This window comes from Podarcis pityusensis (assembly GCF_964106645.2).
Source record: "Podarcis pityusensis genome assembly, chromosome: 13".
NCBI lineage: Eukaryota > Metazoa > Chordata > Lepidosauria > Squamata > Lacertidae > Podarcis > Podarcis pityusensis.
The window spans coordinates 18,071,217-18,086,577 of NC_138038.1; the positions used below are offsets into that span (position 1 = coordinate 18,071,217).

A 15,361-nucleotide genomic window follows, 5' to 3' on the forward strand; every position below is an offset into this window, starting at 1 on the left:
GCAAGAGGGATTGCTGCTTTTGCTGCACAGCGATCCCTCTTGCTGTTCTGGCTTCTGAGATTCAGAATATTTTTTTTCTTGTTTTCCTCCTCCAAAAACTAGGTGCGTCTTGTAGAGCGAAAAATACGGTACATACTGTCCTGAAAAAGTTCCACTGGGATGCATTGCTGGACTGTGTTGCATCTTATGCATGCGTTTTTACTTTTCTTAAAATAAAAGTAAGAAGTCAGGTCAGGGAGAAAACGCCACAACCCTGGTAATAGCCCCATTTATACTCTGCCTGCATCTATAGCTCTACACGGTTATAGAATTATACAAAATCAGTTACGTACTATACATTAGATAATTAGCTCCTGAGGAAACCCCTGGGACAGATAGGCTCAGCCTGGATACGGAATGAAGCTACAACACACACAGATGCATAAGTTTAGGAGACATGTCTAATAATAATAATAATAATAATAATACTTCCTCTCGGTGCTTTTTCTCTCTTTCTTCAACCAAGGCAGCCCGGCTGCTGTGGTGGTGTTTGTGCCTGTTTTTATTTTACCCCAGACCATATGAAGAAATGGCAAAGTACAACGTTTTTTGTTTTAAACCAGCCTTCGCCCTCCAGATGTTTGGGACGCTGCCTCCTATCAGCCCCAGCTGTGCTGCCTGGGATTGATGCGAGGTCTGACCCAGCACACCTGCAGGGTTGGAGAAGCCTGCTTTGAACTCTCAGAGCCCAACTCCTTGTTCCCTTCTGCACGGCAGTTTACTGACACACATCTCTTCCCTGAGTTTCCCGGTAATTTTAAAGCAGGCGTATCATGCAGTGAGTGTCAACATGCTGCCAGTACTTTCCCGCCTCCCTGCACAGGGCAGTCGATATATGCCGGAAGACCAGCAAACACAGAATGTGATGGAGTCACATCGCTTGTCCTCAAAATATTACCTGACGAAATGGGATAAGAAGTGTGGGTCACCGCGGTCACCCTGCATTGCCGTAACAGGTGAGCTAGCCCTTAGGATATGTGCAAAATTTGCTCAGGCACATATTTCTCTTGTGGCCATACAGATATGCTCGCAATAACTTCAACATCAAAATATTTGTTACAGTCTGACTTTAAATGTGGATTTTTTTTCCTGGGAGGGAGCTGGAGCTAGTGGGAAAATCTGGGACTGGCAACCATGCCTCACATGTCATAGTGTTGTATCCAAATTAGATGGGGGGGGGGGTTGTCCAATAGCAGCACTTTCAGGAATGTGTACCAGAATTTTACATTTTATCACCCTAACCCACTGGGAAAACATATGGGGTAACCATCATACAAGATAAAGAGGACAGAACAGGAACATCACCGTTTCCAAGAAAAAATAATCTCTATATGTGCCACGAGACTCCATTGAAAAAGACCAGGTCTTGCTTCCTAACTAAAATCTGATTGTTAGTAGGATCAGACAGAGTGGGCAGAGCGAATCTGCTTTAATTCCCTCCGTTCCCTTGAGATAAGGTAGACCTTTCTCCTTCTCATTCATAAAGTACTAATGAAACCAGTGACTAAAACTTGCTCTTTAAAAAAATCCAGAAAAGGGAAGCTAAGTCATATAGCCAATTGTGAGGTGGAGTTGGTAATTCACAGCAGAAATAAGACAAACCATATTATTGTTTTCAGGGTCTGAGGCCAAGTTTGATATGTATTTTATCCTCCGGCTGGGGTGATGACTGTCAATTGCAAGGCCTCCTTAATTAATGTTTTCTTTCTTGTGGCTCAAATTTATACCGCCATTACCGATCAATATGAAGGACCGATCAGGCCCCGATTAAGCTCCCCACAAGCCACAAATGTCAGGCGCTGCATCCAGCAAGTGCTGGAATGACACTGAGATATTTGAGTCAGACCAACTTGTTCCATGTTAACTATCATCCGTAAGCATCTCTCAAGGGTTTATTCAGAAGGCAAACTTCAATCTCTCCCACCAGAAGCCTAGATTTCCCCCTATTCCCAACCTTTCTTTGGACAGTTTAATGTATTTGCTTTCCCACCGTTTGGGGGCTTAAAAGAATTATGCGTAATACCCTCCATAACACACAGAGGCAAAAAAAGCATCTTCTTTACCATACGGCTCAGGTGCCTGAGAAAAGCAGGAAGAGTGCAGACTTAGACTTCTTTTCCCTGGCACTGAAATCAGCCGTGGATGGCTACACCTGAAAACAACCGATATGAAGTGGGCTTCTCTGCAATAAAAGCTTCAACTCCATTGTAACTTTCCCCGCTAAAACACCCAGAGCCACACGCTAAACCTGCATGCCTTTTGGGTCCTCCTGTATCCATTTCAATTCTTTTTTGGGAGGCTCTTTAGGTGTTTACTTTCCCCTTTTTGCTATTTCTTCAGTTGTGCTCATCGTGAAACAAACAGGAAACGGGAGGTGACGTTTTAAAGGTGCGAGAGCAATTAAAAAAAGAAGACACATTCTTCAGCATTGATCCGCTTCGACGAAACCTTCCTTCTCGTGGCCAGATGGCTCCACTTCCGTGTACATCGAGTGGTTTCTGAACTTCATGGCAGGCCACTGGTGCGGTCTCTGCTGTGGCGTGAAGAAAAGAAGGTCGTCGGTATGTGAAAAGGCTGTCAACAATTTGCACACATACACACTTTACATCAGCCTTCCTAAAGTTGCGTGTTTCTGGACCCCAGTTCCCATCAGTCCCCACCAAGCATAGCCAGTGATCAGGGATGATGGGAGATACAGTCCAAAACATCTGCAGTGTAATGACCTCTGGCAGTCTATCAAGCCATGATAAGAAGTAATGACTCTCCGGCAGTTTTAGGTACGTTTATTTACAAAAAGACACATCCAGAGCACGGCTTCTCGCCTGCTCGCATTTACGATAGTTGGTCAGTCTGAATTTTCACCCCTCCCACAGCAGGAAGGACGGCAAACTCCTGCCTTTCCCCTCTTGCCCTTCCGTTGCCCTCTGATCTTACGCTGTCGCCTAGAACGAAAATTGAGAGGCTGGCCTGCCCCCTCCCCACTTCCACTCGACAAAGACTCAGACCTCTGCTTATCTGCTGGTTGCCTAGCAATGCTGTGGCTGTCTTCCAACTCTCCCTCTTCTTGAGAGCTAACAGAGTCTTCCCCGGGAAAGGGGGTCGAACTGCCCTTCCTCGACTCTGTCAGCCAGGTCTCATCTGCAGAGTCAATCTCTGGTTCACTTAGTTCAATTTCTGAGTCTAATTCTTCCCCTGTGCATGTTCCTGACATGGAGGACCCCAGGTTGGAGAAAGCTGCTATACATTCTCAAACCGATCTATCGATTTCTGATATGTGCATGAGTTGTAGTGCACAGAGCTGTCCTTCCTAAAGATGAGGCCCACAGTTCAGTGGCAAAACTTATGCTTTTGCATACAGAAAGTCCCAGGTTCAATCTTTTGCATTTACAGACTGGGTAAGCAGGTGATGAGAAGGACCTTAGAAAAGCCTCTGCCAATCCGTTCAGGGCTGGGTGGACAAATAGGCTGCTTCCTGATCTCCAGACAGATCAAAAGGAAGGACATGGCAGCATGCACAGGCCCTGCAGAGAACTATCCCCTCTGCTTGAAAAATAAAAATAAAACAGGGCAGTTTGGTCACATAGAAGCTCTTTGCGTGCATATCAAACTTCATAAAGGGCTCTGGATTGCAGTGATTATCCGGAAGTAAGTTTTATTCATTTTGTAGAAATACTGTGCATATTTGGGAGAGTTCCTTCCCCCTCCTCCTTTCTAATTCTGCCAGATGCATAAATATATTTGTAGAAGTAATATCATGAAAATGACAGCCTCAAAGGTAAAGCCATCACCAATTTATATTCTATATTTTAGTGTCTTCTTCTTGAATAGCATCTGCAAAGATTGCTCAGGTATAGGGCCTTAGGTACACTTCAGAGCATTAGAACTGCTGCTGAGGACCCCAAATGGAACGCGGAAAATATAGGACATACAAATCTGTGAAGCAGTATTCAGCAAGTACTGAATCTGGTGCTCAAAACTTTATTTTCAAAACAACATGGGGGGGGGGCGGGAATTCTGATGCTATTTGGAGTAACATATCAAATTAAGGGGACACGGGTGGCGCTGTGGGTTAAACCACTGAGCCTAGGGCTTGCCGATCAGAAAGTCGGCGGTTCGAATCCCCACGCCGGGGTGAGCTCCCGTTGCTCAGTCCCAGCTCCTGCCAACCTAGCAGTTCGAAAGCATGTAAAAGTGCAAGTAGATAAATAGGTACCGCTCTAGCAGGAAGGTAAACGGCATTTCTGTGCTCTGCTCTGGTTCGCCAGAAAGCGGCTTAGTCATGCTGGCCACATGACCCGGAAGCTGTACGCCGGCTCCCTCGGCCAATAAAGCGAGATGAGTGCCGCAACCCCAGAGTCGACCACGACTGGACCTAATGGTCAGGGGTCCCTTTACCTTTACCTTTTATCAAATTAAGATGGTGCCAAAGAGGGAGGTAACGGGTGAAGACCAGCCAGGAGAGAAGATTGAGGAGATGGGAACCTAAAGGTTTGTCATTTTCTTTCTCGATGCCCAACCATTTTTCAAGTTGATTATCTCCAGGGAGAATTGCACTCTGCAGCAGGGAAAACACTTGGCTAGGGATCAAGAGGCGGATTTGGGTCACAATTTTATTTTACTGGCAAACCTCTCGAGTGTTGAGAGAGAAGTGGCTCATGAGTAGCAATCTAACACCCACTCACCTGGAAGCAAGCCTCAATGGGGCTTACTATGCTGTTAAACTCACCTTAATGAAGAACAAAGCAGCGTGGGATGTAGGGTTGCTTCTGATGTAGATCCCAGCAAGAATAATGGCTGCTATGAGCAGGACTGCCAGCACAATTCCAACGATGGTTCCTGTATGGAGCTGGGATTCTACTATTTTTGCAGGGAAGTCGTCTCTCAAACCTTCAGGGGAGGTTTTCATAAGGGTTGGGGGGATAATGTGCAAATTACTCCAATACAGCCACAACAAAAGGAAAAAACAACAACCCACAAGGATCAGCCAGGCGAGCTTTGTTTGTTCAGTTATCAAAATGAGGCTGAAAGGTACACCATTTGTGGGTACCATTACCCACAATGCCTTTAGGTAAAGGTAAAGGGACCCCTGACCATTAGGTCCAGTCGTGGCCGACTCTGGGGTTGCGGTGCTCATCTCGCTTTATTGGCCGAGGGAGCCGGCGTATAGCTTCTGGGTCACGTGGCCAGCATGACTAAGCCGCTTCTGGCGAACTAGAGCAGCACACGGAAAGCCGTTTACCTTCCCGCCGGAGCGGTACCTATTTATCTACTTGCACTTTGACGTGCTTTCGAACTGCTAGGTTGGCAGGAGCAGGGACCGAGCAACGGGAGCTCACCCTGTCACGGGGATTCGAACCGCCGACCTTCTGATCGGCAAGTCCTAGGCTCTGTGGTTTAACCCACAGCGCAACCCGCATCCCTTTCACAATGCCTTTAGGGTGGACTAAAAAACCACTGTGGATCTCAGTTAAAGTTAGACCTTCCAAGATATGGTTGAGCCAGGGCATGTCAGGGATGTTCCCTCCCAGACAGACAGCGAAGAATCCAAAGTGGAGGGAGGGCAGACTGAGGGGAGTAGAAACTTGATTCCTTCCCACATTGAGAGTGATGTAAGCCCCTCTCACTCTGGAATGCTGGCTGTCACTTCTCAAAGCAGCACAGAGCCGACAGAGCAGGCTGCAGAGGAAAGGCCATGTTTAGACTCTGCTCAAGAGGAGGAGGAGAAGGGACTGGCTGAACCCAAATCTCCTTATAACTGAAGGGGGAGCAACATAAGCCCAGCAAGAAGTGGGGCAAAAGGTGGAGAATATCCTGCTGGCGCAGAACATGTCATCCAGCAGAGCCAACTGGTTCATCCAATGAGGGCTGAGCAAAGACAGCTCAGACTGCAGAGACTTTGTAATTACTTAATAAAACTAGAAATAATAAAACTGCCAGCTTGCCGTGTCTTGTGTGAGAGAGATATCGTAAACCTGCCAGGCCATTGGCTTTTGGGGATACAGTTATCTGCTTTCCTTATTTATAATCCACCCTTTGCCAAACAGTCCCAGGGCAGAAATAACGTCACATTAAAAAAAACCATAAAAACAATGACAAAAAGGAATAATAATAAAATAAATAACAAACGTTATAAAAGTCACAATAATGCAATAAGGATATTGTGAATTAAGAAACTTTTGATACTTGAATGGATACAAAAACCTTTGGAATATGCAGAAATGGCGAAACTTACTGGAAGAATAAGAAATCAAGATAACAAACTCTTTATAAAAGAATGGAAATGGTTTACTGAATATTTGTAGATAAATTGTAAACAGATAAAAACATTGGCAAGATCCTTGTAATAACCTCCAGTTTCATAAGAGTATATATTTAAAGAAGATGAATAAGTGAGCAAATTAAGTTAATTAGGATATGCAGAAGATATTAAAAATAAATTTAAGGAACAGCAGAAAGAGGGGGAAGGAAGTCAAGTTTTGAAATGTCAAAATGATTGTAAAATTGGTGAAATGTATAAATCTGAAAAGTATAAAAAAGAAAGAAAAAGAAACTTTTGATACTTTCTTCCTCCATAGTTGTGCATAGAAATATTCACCAAATGAATGCCAGGTTTTAGGAATATGGCAGTCAGGGGGGGATTCAACTATTTGGACCTGTGGCTTCCTTCACAGGGTTATAGTCATAGAGCTCCCATTGCTCTGTCCTAGCTCCTGCCAACCTAGCAGTTTGAAAGCATACCAGTGCAAGTAGATAAATAGGTACCACTGTGGCAGGAAGGTAAACGGTGTTTCCGTGCACTTTGGTTTCCATCACGGTGTCCCGTTGCGCCAGAAGTGGTTTAGTCCTGCTGCCACATGACCCAGAAAGCTGTCTGCGGACAAACGTCGGCTCCCTCGGCCTGAAAGTGAGATGAGCGCCACAACCCCATAGTCGCCTTTGAGTGGACTTAGCCATTCAGGGGTCCTTTACCTTTACCTTTAGTCATATGGTCATCCCAGGTGAAACAGCAGTTCAGGGCACACCTCACATCCCCAGAACATGGACATTCCCACACATTTGCATATCCACTAGGCCAAGAAATAATTAGGCACTTACCATCTTCTGGATTTTGGTTCAACTTCGTATCATCTATAAGAAAACAAAAACAATAAGAAAAAGAGGATATACAGTGGAACCTCGGGTTACAGATGCTTCAGGTTACAGTCTCCGCTAACCCAGAAATAGTACCTCGGGTTAAGAACTTTGCTTCAGGATGAGAACAGAAATCATGCTCCGGCGGCAGCAGGAGCACCCATTAGCTAAAGTGGTGCTTCAGGTTAAGAACAGTTTCATTTTAAGAACGGACCTCCAGAACGAATTAAGTTCTTAACCCGAGGTACCACTGTAGGCTGGTTTGGCAAAGTCTTTTTTGGCAAAGTCTTACCACTGTAGGCTGGTTTGGGGTGTTCAGATTCCTAAGTCTGGCTGGTAATCCTGAAAACAAGGTACTTTCCAAAAACATCATGGTTTAAAAAAACAAAGTGCGAGACTGGCTTCATTATTATCAGATAATGGAGGTATTTAAATTGGACAGGAAAATTGGCTTCCAGGTGGAAAGATCCAAATTAGAAACAGAATTGTTAGAACCCAAGACTAAGAATTTGTCAAGAATGTATAACTTGCTGCTGAAATGGAATACTCAGGATGAAACGGTAAAATCGGCTATGATTAAATGGGCACAAGACGTTGGTCATAATATTATGTTTGCTGACTGGGAACAGTTATGGACCACAGGTATGAAATTTACGGCATGTAATGCCTTAAGAGAGAATATTATGAAAATGATATACAGGTGGTACATAACCCCAGTCAAGCTTGCGAAAATCTATCACTTGCCCGATAACAAATGTTGGAAATGTAAAGAAACTGAAGGTACATTTTTTCACCTTTGGTGGACGTGCCCAAAGATTAAGGCTTTCTGGGAAATGATATATAATGAATTAAAAAAGGTATTTAAGTATACCTTCCCTAAGAAACCAGAGGCCTTTCTCCTGGGCATAGTCGGCCAAATGGTGTTAAAAAAGGATAGAACTTTCTTTATGTATGCAACAACAGCAGCAAGAATACTCATCACAAAGTATTGGAAGACACAAGAACTTCCCACACTGGAGGAATGGCAGATGAAACTTATGGACTATATGGAATTGGCGGAAATGACTGGTAGAATCCGTGACCAGGGAGAAGAGTCGATGGAGGAAGACTGGAAGAAATTCAAAGACTATCTTCAGAAACATTGCAAAATTAAGGAATGTTAAAGGGATGTTGGACTGAAAGTAAGTGGTTTCCAGCTGCACAGGTTAAAATGATAGATTAAGATTAAAGATCAAGATCAAAGATGTTTAAATAAATGGAAATTTGATATTAAAAGGGAAAATTTTAATGATATATGATATTAAGATTAAGGATTAGGTTTTTTTTTAAAAAAGTTGAAGTTATATATTTTAACATTTTATTAAATTAAAGATTGGGATTAAAAAAGTGGAAAAGAAACTGCTGGACAAATAATGTGGATTGGAATACAAAAGAGGGAGGTATGAGGAAGTCCAGAATATAAGTAATTTAAAATTGGAAATGGAAAAGAGAGTTTGTTTTTAATTGTTATGTTTTTTGTTTTTTATGGTTGAGTTTTGTATTGTATTTTGTGTTGTTCTTTTTCTTTTGTTGTTTAAAACTTTAATAAAAATTATTTTAAAAAAACACACACAAAAAAAACAAAAACATCATGGTTTAAATTTGGTATTGAATTAATGAATTGCTTATAGGCCTGGCTGTGGAGGACTGTGGTTTGTTTTTTTTAATTGTGGCATTTAATTGCTCCATCCATCTAACTGCTCGATTTTTTGCTTGTTATTGCTGTTATGCTGTGTATGTGTTTTGTGAATGAATGAATGAATGAATGAATGAATAGTTAAAAATTACAAGGGGAACTTTGTTGCTTCCAGATGTGGAAGCATCCATTTAAGAGCATCCAGTGTTTGCTATTCTGTTTTATGCAGGTAGGGAATAGCAACTCTGCTTGCAGACAATTGCAGCCAGGTGTTCACTCACGAAATATTGTGGAGGTGGCTGTGGTGTGTGTGTGGCGGGGAAAGGGTTAAAAATCCTTTATCCTTTGATGCACTGTGGATCATGATCCCCCACATCAACTTGCAATTTAGGAAAGGTGGAGGAAGAAACAGATATAAAGGCAATACTATTTGGAAAATGAAGGGTTAATGTGGTCGAGCTGGTTCCTAGAGAAAGAAATATTCTGCACATTGATTGCACATTTGCTGTGTTATGGGTTGCTGAAATGTTAAGCAGCAACAGGACGAAAAGGAAAGGAAGCTGGACAGCTCAGTCGGTAAAGCATGAGATTCTTAATCTCAGAGTCACGCGTTGGGCAAAATATTCCTGCATTGCAGAGGATTGGACTAGATCAGGGGTAGGCAACCTAAGGCCCGGGGGCCGGATGCGGCCCAATCGCCTTCTCAATCCGGCCCCCGGACGGTCCGGGAATCAGCGTGTTTTTACATGAGTAGAATGTGTCCTTTTATTTAAAATGCATTTCTGGGTTATTTGTGGGGCATAGGAATTCGTTCATTATTTTTTTCAAAATATAGTCCGGCCCACCACATGGTCTGAGGGGCAACCCATGACTGAAAAAGGTTGCTGACCCCTGGACTAGATGGTCCTTGTGGTCCCTTCCAACTCTCTATACCTCTCCACGTACAGAAGGTGACTGGGCTGGTGGCTGAATCTTATTTCAATACCAGCAACAGGAAAGAATCCTTCACCACACTTGAGAGCAGTTGGCTAGTTACAGGGATGAAGGCCAGGCCATAAGATATGCACAGCTCTGTCCTCTCCACCAGAAGGGTATAGCCAGAAGAATCAGGAGAAACAGCCAGAGGACTACCATCCCAGCATCTGCTGCATGAGGCAGTCATCTCACTCTGTCTAATGGTAGGGCTGGCCCCACACTTAATGGTTTCTTATATCCCTATATAAGGGATGTGGGTGGCACTGTGGTCTAAACCACAGAGCCTAGGGCTTGCCGATCAGAAGGTCGGCGGTTCGAATCCCCATGACGGGGTGAGCTCCTGTTGTTCTGTCCCTGCTCCTGCCAACCTAGCAGTTCAAAAGCACGTCAAAATGCAAGTAGATAAATACTTCCCGGCGGGAAGGTAAACGGCATTTCCGTGTGCTGCTCTGGTTCGCCAGAAGCGGCCTAGTCATGCTGGCCACATGACCCGGAAGCTGTACGCTGGCTCCCTCAGCCAGTAAAGCGAGATGAGCGCCGCAACCCCAGAGTTGATCACGACTGGACCTAATGGTCAGGGGTCCCTTTACCTTTATATCCCTATACCGTGGTACCTCGGGTTAAGTACTTAATGCGTTCCAGAGGTCCGTTCTTAACCTGAAACTGTTCTTAACCTGAAGAACTACTTTAGCTAATGGGGCCTCCTGCTGCCGCCGCGCATCCTGAAGCAAAGTTCTTAACCCGAGGTAATATTTCTGGGTTAGCGGAGTCTGTAACCTGAAGCGTATGTAACCTGAAGCGTATGTAACCCAAGGTACCACTGTATGGAATTAGCACTATCTGCATGTTATAAAAGATTAGTATTATTCCGAAGAATAATACTTTTTAAAAAACCAAACTCTCTCTCTCTCTCTCTCTCTCTCTCTCTCTCTCTCTCTCTCTCTCTCTCTCATATGCTTGTGAAGACCGGATTTCTAGCGAGATCATCTGCTCATCCTCTTGTCTGCTTACACAGCTTATTCAGAAAAGCATGAAGCGTTTACTTGGAGAGGTCATTTGAGCAAGGACATAACTCTCTCTCCTGTTTTACCACTGCTCTGCTTCTTTGGAAGGAATGAGTAAGAAAGAAGGAAACATCTTCTCTCCTCTTGTCACTTAACAGCACCCCCTGGAAGAAATTATTTGGGCTCTGCTTTTATAGGCAAGAGGGGAAGACAGAAATGGCATCCAAATAACTAAGATGTCAGCCACATTCATAAATATCATCTCCATTAGCTGGCTCCAAGGAGCTGGACTGTAAGGGTAAAAGATAAAAATTGAAAGAAGGCTTCTATGATGTCTTCGCAGCTGGCCTAGATTTATTTCATGTTTCAATTTCACCACCAGAAAAACATTCCTATTATAAACGTACAAGTTTCATCATTTTATCAGTCTCACACCATCATACATACATATGTTATCATCTTTTTTGATAACCTCACGAGTGAAGTTTGGATGTCTTTTCAGAGGGTAAGAGTCCCAGGGAGATTTGAGGCCCAGTACCATGGTGATGGCTGTTGTGTGTGCATTTGTTTTGTCTCAAACCAAGCTAAGAAATTAACCTCATGCTTTAATACGCTGTTATAAAAATAAAAATAAAACTATTTCCCTGCCTGGAATCAAAAAGTCAACTGGAAACCATCAGCGTGGCTCTTCCCTCATATTTTATTAGCTCTTTTCAAAGTCAACTCAGTCACAAAAGAATTCTTTCCTCTCCTTCCTTCACTGCTGAAGGGCAACTACTAATGTTCTTTTCTATTTATTTTAATTAGCAGCTTGCGACAGGGACTATTAAACAGCAAAATTGAACTGGTACCTGCTGCTAACCACAGAGGGGAATAGTGGTTTTGATGCTAACCTAGGCATATTATGCACAAGATCCTGGGGAATATGACATAATTTCTCATACTGGAGGAAACTTAATTAGTCTGGGGTGATGTTCTGTTTTACGCAGTCACCATGACACACTGATCTCCACAAGTTAATTTCAAAAACGAAAGGTCTCTGGTCTCTCTCTGGAAGCGATGCCTCCAGCCAACCTAAAATGAGGGCTTGGAGCAAGAAGACCACACTTTTCTATCAGTCTTTTTCCACTCATCCAAATGTTAAATTTAGACATTCAGTGCAATGGGACTTTCAAACTGTGTTTGCACATGTATAGCCGATGCAATTCTAATTCATAACTGTGTGAAAAGCCTAGATCAACTTCTAACTGATTAGTTTAGCTATTACTGCTCACCTCAAGCAAATTTGGTTTTCTCAAGGTGCTGAAAATTAACTAAACTTGTTCATGGATCTGAGAGAATACACAATAATCCACAGCAGGGTTTCCTAAACTTGGTCTCCAGCTGTTTTTCAGACTACAATTCCCATCATCCCTGACCACTGGTCTTGCTAGCTAGGGATGATGGGAATTGTAGTTCAGAAACAGCTGGAGACCCAAGTTTGGGAAACACAGGGGGGAACATCTTCCTGAGGCCTCCCTTTCCCACTCCAACCATAGCATTTGACCCTGGCTGGTACCTTCTGTAGTTAGGCTGTCGACAAAGTGGGAAGAAGAAGTGGTGATGTCTTCTCTGAGTGGTGTGAAGGGACTGTCGCTGGGAGGTGTTGAGTAGTAATGTTCATCGTCTTCAAAGTCGGCACAGGTCTTCTCTTCTAACTAAAACGACAAGCCCGAACCAGTCATTCTGGTGGTGGTGGTGCTTCTTTGTGGATGTAATCTGCCACATGCCATTGACGCAATCATAGCGCATTAGTGGCAGACTTATTTATACTGGCCCCATACGCACATCGTTCAATTTTATTAGTTATTCTGCAATGCTTCCTCAGTGCTGCCACATTACAACACTGCTTTATGGAGGGATACTCTTGCACAATAGCTCAGCAAAAAGCTCAATGAAAAAACAACAACCAACCAACCAACCCTTGGAATATTTCTGGTCTGAAAAGTTAAGAGGATTTCAGAAGGAGGCTACAGAATGTCCACCAACTCTGTTTTAAGCTTAAAAAGAATAATCTTAAACTGATGCAAAGACTGGAGAACTGATCTTAAGAACAGAACCATGAGAAATGGAGAGACACTAAAATGGGCAGATTCACCCATCCCTAGCAGTTGGAATTGCTTGGCTGCCATTTTTTAAAAGTGCATGTCCAAAGTCCGTTTCGGGGGCATAATCCAGCCCGCTAGTCGGTTTAATCCAGCCCCTGTGGCAGTTTATTCCTGGGGTAAAATCCTAAAAAACCTCAACAACTTTGGTTGGCCCTTTGGTCGGCCCCCACAGCTCTTCACTTCATCAAATCTGGCCCTCTTTGAACAAAGTTTGGACACCACTAAACACTTATCCATCCAACCATCTCCTTTCCTGTGTTCTGTTTTTTTGCACTAAGCTTCCTTGCCATAATTTTGCCTGTGCTTTTGTTTTCATTCTTTACTCCCAACACTGTGGACATCGTTGATCCCTCTCTCTCTGCATATGTTCCCATGTGCAAGGGGAGGTATTTCCTAAAAATATTTAGGAATGGTTTGGGGTCAGGTGGGGGGGGCAAGCTCCCAAAACAACCCAATGAGGACTGAACATGCTCAGCAAGCATGGAATGCTGACGGATTGTTGGCAGGAAAACATGGAAAACTGTGTGGAAGCGGGAACAGAATGTGAGCAGAACACTTTGCTGCAAAATTTTGCAGGCTCCCTTGTGTTCTTTCTTTTCTTTAATCTGCAAAAACTTTGGGTTATTATTACGGCTCATGGCCCTGTGTTAATAAGGGCGAATCGACTGAATCTCATTCCACCATTATAATGAATGTTACGGCTATGTAGAAGTGGAATGCAGCCCTTTGGCTGAAAAAAGATTGCCCAGTTAGGACTTTCAGCCTCTTAGGAAATGGGGGTATCAATAGTTTGAAACTCAGAGGTGGGAGACACTGGTTGAGCACTGAGCCAGGGTTGCATACGTTCATACTTTTAAGTACTTTGACTATAACTTTACCTCTTGGTCACAGCCATACTCCAACCACTCTTCACGGTGTCGGTCAAATCCACTGGAACACCTACAGAAAAGAGAAGCGTGTAACCAAGTATGCATCTAACCTACAAATATAGACCCGCTTGGTGACATTTTCACTGCCATGGCTTTCCCAAGGAATAAGTGTGTGTTGTGTGTATTGGGACGATCTGGTATCTTTTTTGCTTCCCTGCACATGTGTTGCTTTAGCAAAAAGTAGAAATGCAGAAGAACTGCACACGATGCAGGAGGAAGACAGACGACAGTGTTTTGTTCCCCATGGGAGATTGCAAAATGTTCGATACTTGACAGCTGATGGCCGAAGAATTGATGCTTTTGAATTACGGTGCTGGAGGAGACTCTTGAGAGTCCCATGGACTGCAAGAAGATCAAACCTATCCATTCTGAAGGAAATCAGCCCTGAGTGCTCACTGGAAGGACAGATCCTGAAGCTGAGGCTCCAATACTTTGGCTACCTCATGAGAAGAGAAGACTCCCTGGAAAAAGACCCTGATGTTGGGAAAGATGGAGGGCACAAGGAGAAGGGGACGACAGAGGATGAGATGGTTGGACAGTGTTCTTGAAGCTACCAGCATGAGTTTGACCAAACTGTGGGAGGCAGTGGAAGACAGGAGTGCCTGGCGTGCTCTGGTCCATGGGGTCACGAAGAGTCGGACACGACTAAACGACTAAACAACAACAACAACAGGTAAGCCACACCCCACATAACTGATCACATGATGTGGTGCACACACACCATTTTGCGGGGGGCCCTCAAATATTTTATGGGGGAGGCAAAGACCCCCTCGGCCCTTAGGAGGTGGCTCCTATGCTAGGAAGAAACCAGGCCTGAGATATGCAAGAATCTTCTCATGCAAAGACATGCACTTATGAAACCTTACCCATTTCACCAGAACTAGAAATATATACAAATTAACTATTTTTCAAGTTAGATGCAGCATAGCTCAGTGGTAGAACGTCAGGTTTACATGCAGAAAACCCCAGGTTGAATCTTCAACATCCCTAGGTAGGCCTTCGAGAGAGTCTCTGCCAGATCGTGTAGAAAGCAGCTTCCTGTGTTTCTATGAGTTAGCAATCAAGGCTTCTTTCAAGTATCCATAAAAATAGCGCTTCCTGGAGATATTAAGGAACACAGCCTAGTCCCTTCCCCTAAACACAACACCACCCAGGCTCCTTGGGTTGCTAAAGCATTTTGCGGCTTTTATGGCCTCCTGTAAGGAGTGCACTCCCTTCAAAATGCCTACAGAACTAGCAGTAGAAAGCTAGCAATAGGAGCATCTGGCCTCAATTCTGTGTGGGAGGGCTAGGTTATTTTTAAGTATATGGTTTTATAATCGGAATCCCCAGATGGGTGTACTGTACCAGATACACAAACAAGCGAATGTAACAAGCAGGGAGACCAAAAGGGCTTTCCCTGAGGAACTGGGCGACTCCATGCCAACACAGCTGGGCCGGAAGACTCTGAAATGTTCCTTC

General features: G+C 43.9%; 1 protein-coding gene across 4 annotated transcripts in view; it reads right to left on the minus strand.

The window, feature by feature from the left end:
* Positions 1-539: 539 nt before the first annotated feature.
* Positions 540-15,361, minus strand: part of PLXDC1 (plexin domain containing 1) — a 65,466-nt gene continuing 50,644 nt past the window's right edge. For 3 of the 4 annotated variants that reach the window (XM_080979398.1, XM_080979397.1, XM_080979400.1), the window contains 5 exons: positions 13,850-13,910; positions 12,383-12,521; positions 7,135-7,167; positions 4,766-4,926; positions 540-2,572 (listed from right to left, as the gene is read on the minus strand). In XM_080979398.1, coding sequence (XP_080835524.1) covers positions 2,462-2,572; positions 4,766-4,926; positions 7,135-7,167; positions 12,383-12,521; positions 13,850-13,910 — 505 coding nt within the window. In that variant the 3' untranslated portion in view covers positions 540-2,461. The remainder of the gene's footprint in view (positions 2,573-4,765; positions 4,927-7,134; positions 7,168-12,382; positions 12,522-13,849; positions 13,911-15,361) is intronic. The other variant, XM_080979399.1, reaches the window with a different exon arrangement.